Consider the following 6404-nt stretch of genomic DNA (forward strand, 5'->3'; position numbering starts at 1 on the left):
ATCTAGACTGATCTCCAGGAGAAAGGAGAGGAAGGAGAAGGAGAGGAGAAGCAGAGCTGTTCCTGGACCCTTTTTCTGTGGAGCCACACAGACCCCAGGCATGTTATGCAAGGGAAGGATACTAAAGGCATCCTCTAGCATTTCAGGCAATATTTCTCTTTCAAAAAACAAACAAGCAACACAAGCCGGTGGGAGGGCAGCAGAGGTGCTTCAGCTTCAAAGGCAAGAAGAGCCAACCCTGGAGAGAACCCTCCTCCTCCTGAAGAAGGAAAAAAACATTGCTTCATGTTCCACCAACTGTGTTGAAAGAAATGCAGATACTGTAGCTGCAAAGGGACCCTTCCTCTGGAAAAAAAAATCCAAATCAATGGGAAGTTAAAGCAAAGGTCCATTTGCAAAATGAAGCTAGCGAGTTGCATTGCCCCCAAGAAGCAACAAATACATATGTCAATCAAATACTGTACATCTCTCTTCCTCCCCCTGTTCTTCTATTTTCTTTTGCTGGTGCCTAGTCCTCAAGGAACGTGGGCCAGTCATGCAGCCTCTTTTCAGAAACAGCATGCTTCCTGAAAATATGCATTGAATCCCATCTTCCTGCGGTGGAGGAAATCGATGATGTTATGTTGGTTATGTCTAATGGATTGTAATTAAATGCCTGCCGTAGAAGCAGAGATTTCTACTTCAGTCAAATCTTTTAGAAAAGCCACGGATTGCAGAGCCAGGCAGGGTCAAATGGCACCGACCGTGCATTGATAAATATTAGGGGACACATGGGACACGGGCTTGGGGCTAGGTTACCACAACACTACCGTCATCCACATCATGAGGTCTAAGGCCCCTTATACAACTCCAGATCATCTTCTTTGAACTGGGTTATATAGCAGTGTGGACTCAGATAATCCAGTTTAAAGCAGAGTCTCTCCAGGGAGAGAGGGCGGGTTAGAAATAAATTATTATTATTGTTATTATTATTATTTGGTTTATCTGTCTTGATATTCTGAATTATGGTCCAGAAGGTAGAAGAGGCAACAAGGGGATTGGTTACTCTTGATCTCATCCTAACAAATGCGGAGGACCTGATCGATGCGGTCGAAGTGGTAGGATCCTTAGGGGCAAGTGACCATGTGCTCCTGCAATTTGAGGTACAAAGGAAGGCCGAAACTAAGACAAGTCAAACCCGCATTTTGGACTTTAGGAGAGCTGATTTCCAAAAAATGAAGGAAACGCTGAGCAGCATTCCGCGGACACAGATACTAAAAGACAAGGGAGTTACGGATGGATGGGAATTTCTCAAGAGTGAAATACTCAAGGCGCAATTGCAAACCGTGCCAACAAAGAGAAAAAAATAGGACAAGTGCAAAGAAGCCAGAATGGATGTCCAAAGAACTTCTAACTGTGCTAAGACACAAAAGAGACATGCACAAGAAGTGGAAAAAGGGAGAAATCACCAAAGAAGAATTCAAACAAATAGCCAACACCTGTAGGGAAAAGGTCCGCAAGGCTAAAGCAAAAAACGAGCTCAGACTTGCCAGGGACATTAAAAACAATAAAAAGGGCTTCTATTCTTATGTCAGTAGAAAAAGGAAAAACAAGGAGGCGATAGGACCTCTTCGAGGAGAAGATGGGGCAATGCTGACAGGGGATAGGGAAAAGTCAGAACTACTTAATGCCTTCTTTGCCTCGGTCTTCTCACAAAAAGAAAGTCATCTTCAACCTCAGCAAGATGGAGTGGATGAGGGATTGGAGGACATCCAACCCCAAATTGGGAAAGAAGTCGTCCAGGAATACCTGGCCACTCTTAATGAGTTCAAGTCCCCAGGGCCAGATCAACTACACCCAGAGTATTGAAGGAACTAGCGGAAGTCATTTCGGAACCATTGGCAACCATCTTTGAGAGTTCTTGGAGAACGGGAGAAGTTCCAGCAGATTGGAGGAGGGCCAATGTGGTCCCAAACTTCAAGAAGGGAAAAAAGGATGACCCAAACAACTACCGTCCGGTCAGCCTCACGTCGATACCGGGCAAGATTCTGGAAAAGATTGTTAAGGAAGCGGTCTGCAAACACTTAGAAACAAATGCAGTCATCGCTAATAGTCAACATGGATTTATCAAAAACAAGTCATGCCAGACTAATCTGATCTCTTTCTTCGATAGAGCTACAAGCTGGGTAGATGCGGGGAATGCCGTGAATGTAGCGTACCTGGATTTCAGTAAGGCCTTCAACAAGCTCCCCCATGACCTTCTGGCAAGGAAACTAGTCTAATGTGGGCTAGGCAAAACTACGGTGAGGTGGATCTGTAATTGGTTAAGTGGACGAACACAGAGAGTGCTCACTAATGCTTCCTCTTCATCTTGGAAAGAAGTGTCGAGCGGAGTGCCGCAGGGTTCCGTCCTGGGCCCGTCCTGTTCATTAACGACTTAGATGAAGGGCTAGAAGGCATGATCATCAAGTTTGCAGACGACACCAAATTGGGAGGGATAGCCAATAGTCCAGAGGACAGGAGCAGAATTCAAAACAATCTTGACAGATTAGAGAGATGGGCCAAAACTAACAAAATGAAGTTCAACAGTGACAAATGCAAGATACTCCACTGGCAGAAAAAATGAAATGCAAAGATACAGAATGGGGGATGCCTGGCTCGAGAGCAGTACGTGTGAAAAAGATCTTGGAGTCCTCGTGAACAACAAGTTAAACATGAGCCAACAATGTGATGTGGCGGCAAAAAAAGCCAATGGGATTTTGGCCTGCATCAATAGGAGCATAGTGTCTAGATCTAAGGATATATTCTGCTTTGGTTAGACCACATATGGAATATTGTGTCCAATTCTGGGCCCCACAATTTAAGAGAGATATTGACAAGCTGGAATGTGTCCAGAGGAGGCGACTAAAATGATCAAGGGTCTGGAGAACAAGCCCTATGAGGAGCGGCCTAGGGAACTGGGCATGTTTAGCCTGAAGAAGAGAAGGCTGAGAGGAGATATGATAGCCATGTATAAATATGTGAAAGGAAGCCACAGGGAGGAGGGAGCAAGCTTGTTTTCTGCTTCCTTGGAGACTAGGACGCGGAACAATGGCTTCAAACTACAAGAGAGGAGATTCCATCTGAACATTAGGAAGAACTTCCTGACTGTGAGAGCCGTTCAGCAGTGGAACTCTCTGCCCTGGAGTGTGGTGGAGGCTCCTTCTTTGGAAGCTTTTAAGCAGAGGCTGGATGGCCATTTGTCAGGGGTGATTTGAATGCAATATTCCTGCTTCTTGGCAGGGGGTTGGACTGGATGGCCCATGAGGTCTCTTCCAACTCTTTGATTCTATGATTCTATGATTCTATGACTTTCCACGCAGCCATATAGCCCAGAATATCAAGGCAAATAATCCACAATATCTGCTTTGAACAGGGTTATCTGAGTCCACATTGCCATATAATCCAGTTCAAAGAAGATAGCATGGTATTTTATACAGCTGTGTGTAAGGAGCCTAAGATAGCTCAGTTTAAAACAGATAATGTGGATTTTCTGCTTTGATAACCTGGATTATCTAGCAGTGTAGAAGGGGCCTCAGTGTGGTCCTTCGGTTCATTTCTTGCTCATGTTTTTATAATAGCCTCAATGCTGTAGAATACTGGGAATTGTAGTTTCACAAGGTCATCAGTCTTCTCTGCCCAAGAATGCAGGTGCTTCCCCAGAGTACTGTTCCTAGGATGTCAGAGCTTTGAACTATGGCCATTGAAATGCTTTCAAGTTGCATTCAGTTGACAGTATAGATCTATTCTGACGCTCAATTTGCCTTCATGCTGCCACCAGCTAATTCCAGCCAAGGCTTCTGTTTTTCTGCTACAACTTCATCCACCAGGACTTCCATGTGAAAAACCCACACTTTTGCACCTGCAAGAAATTCTCTCGGAGAGCTGCCATGTGGCCGAACACTATCGATCCCTTCTGGTGGCAATGTGGGCGATGCAGGAGTGATGGGGTGAGGGTTCTTCATGAGGCCCTCTTTGGAAACTTGCAGAGGAGGAGAGGGTCTTACGTGGGAGAAGACAGCCACTACTCCCTGTTCCTTGGGGCCGCTGTCAGATTAATCCAGGGAACAGCGACCGGTTAATTTGTCTCCCTGTAAAGCACATTCAATAAATGTAAAACAAAAGTAATTGGTTCCCTTCCAAACAAATTTAATCATACCATAATGTGTGATCAATGTGGATAAAAAGCGCAGCCGCAGAATGTGAAGCGCAGGGGATCTATCCACGAAGGAGGATGGGTGGAGGGGACAATGGGGGGCACAGGTCCCCACCAAAATAGAAGTGGCCTCAAATCAGTTTTGCCTCAGGTGGGGCAAGTGGGGCGGCTGTTCAGGTGCCTTCCTTCCACCAACACACCCATCCATCAGAGCCTTTTTCTCCTTCCCTCTCTTTCTCCCAGCCCCTTTGGTCCTGGCAGGGCTTTAATTGCCTTTTGAGTGGGTTACTCTATATGTAAATAGCAGCTACTGCTGGGATTGTTTACGGCCAGGCGGGCTGCTTATGCAAATTGCCTCCTAAAACCACAACCAGCTTGTTAGGGAATAAAAATGTCCTTTATCCTGGTTGCCAGCAGGACCGCCTCCGTCGCCGCCTGGAAAACAAGAGGAAGGAGAAGAGGAGGAGAAGAGGGAAGCAATGCTGGTGGCAATGGCAATGAATAAGGTCCTCCTCTGTCACAACACAAACATGCAAACACAGTTTGGGGTGTGAATCCCGTCATCCAAGGCCCTCTGGCCACCAATTAAGCTTTCTTTTATGGCTCCTCTCTACAAACAATTTACGATCCATAATTTCTTCAGCACCGTGGATGTTAACCTCTGCAGCTTGTTAATGTTAACCTCTCCCCATTGGCCCCTGCAGAAGGCAGGCAGGCAGAGAAGGATCAGTGGACCTTGGCCAAAGCCCCACTCCAGCCATAGACAGGTCTGGGAGAGAAACAGATGAGGATTCCAGTTCTTTAAAGGAGGCATGGGCCAACTTCAGCCCTCCCTCCAGGTGTTTAGGACTTCAACTACTATAATTTGGAATTGTGGGAGTTGGAGTCCAAAACACCTGGCAGGAGGGCTGAAGTTGGCCCATGCCTGCTTTAAAGGTTTACCTCCTGCAAGGCTAAGCAGAAGGGATGGCCTCTCAACACTCTCAATGCATTCCTTCCTGACTCATTCCTGAGCGTGGAACCACAGGTTTCAGCGGTGGCCAGGGGAGCATTCGCACGGTTAAAACTTGTGTGCCAGTTGTGCCCATACCTTGGGAAGTCATACTTGGCCATGGTAGCCCATGCTATGGTTACATCCCGAATAGACTACTGCAATGTGCTCTACATGGGGCTGCCATTGAACACTGTTCTGAAGCTACAAATGGTCCAATGGGTGGCAGCCAGATTGCTCACCAGAGTGGCATACAGGAAGCACACAACCCCCCCCCCCCTGTTACATCAGCTCCACTGGCTGCCCATCTGCTACCAAGCACAATTCAAAGTTGGCTTTAGCCTATGAAGTTCTAAATGGTTCCGGTCCAGCTTATCTGTCCAAACATATCTCCCTCTATGAACCTCCATGGAGTTTAAGATCATCTGGGGAGGCCCTGCTCTTGGTCCCACCTGCCTCGCAGGCGTGATTGGCGGACACAAGAGACAGGGCCTTCTCAGTGGTGGCCCCTCTACTGTGGAACACCCTCGCTAGCAATGTTAGATTAGCCCCCTTCTGACCTTCAGCAAGAAACTGAAAATGTGGTTTTGTGACCAAGCCTTTAAAGAACTTGTGCAATAGATAGACCTGGAACAATGTGCAATGGCCATTGGAATGGTCCAGATTACAATGTATTGTTGAAGACTTTAATGGCTGGAAACACTGAGTTGTAGGTTTTTCGGGATGCTTGCCACAGATGCAGGAGTAAAGTCAGGAGAGAATGCTTCTAGGACATGGCCATAAGTCTGAAAAACCGAAACAACCCAGTCCAGATTGTGCTTGTCGATTATGTGTTTAATTCTTAATGTATGATTTTAAAATATTTAAATTGTTTTAATGTACTTTTAAATTCTATTTTAATATTTATTTAAGTGTACATTGTGTTTTTGGGCATCGAATTGTTGCTTGCATGTAAAGCTGCATTGTGCCCCCTCTGGGATGAGAAAGGTGGGGTCAAAATGCCACAACTAACTAACTAACTAAATAAATAAATAAATAAATGTCCATGGCACAAACCCTGACCAAAGTCCATTTAGCCTCTGGAAAACAAGCTATGGGATTTGGCTCTGGCCTTGGGGTTGCCTCCACTCTGTTTCAGGAGTCAAGGCCAGGTGAACTGGCTTTTGCTTGTGTCTTCCCCATTGGACCAGTTGATCCTTTGCAAGGGAGAAAGAGATGAAAGAGGAGGCCGAGGCGGCA

The 6404-nt window shown here is 46.1% G+C and overlaps 1 protein-coding gene across 1 annotated transcript in view; it reads right to left on the minus strand.

Annotated features, from left to right (window-relative positions):
• Positions 1–5287, minus strand: part of LOC137095308 (bifunctional peptidase and arginyl-hydroxylase JMJD5-like) — a 44573-nt gene extending 39286 nt beyond the window's left edge. Inside the window, exons 1-2 of the mRNA XM_067461780.1 lie at positions 5265–5287; positions 3783–4065 (exon numbers count right to left, since the gene is read on the minus strand). Coding sequence (XP_067317881.1) covers positions 3783–4065; positions 5265–5287 — 306 coding nt within the window. The remainder of the gene's footprint in view (positions 1–3782; positions 4066–5264) is intronic.
• Positions 5288–6404: the final 1117 nt, after the last annotated feature.

This window comes from Anolis sagrei, chromosome Y (assembly GCF_037176765.1).
Source record: "Anolis sagrei isolate rAnoSag1 chromosome Y, rAnoSag1.mat, whole genome shotgun sequence".
Lineage (NCBI taxonomy): Eukaryota > Metazoa > Chordata > Lepidosauria > Squamata > Dactyloidae > Anolis > Anolis sagrei.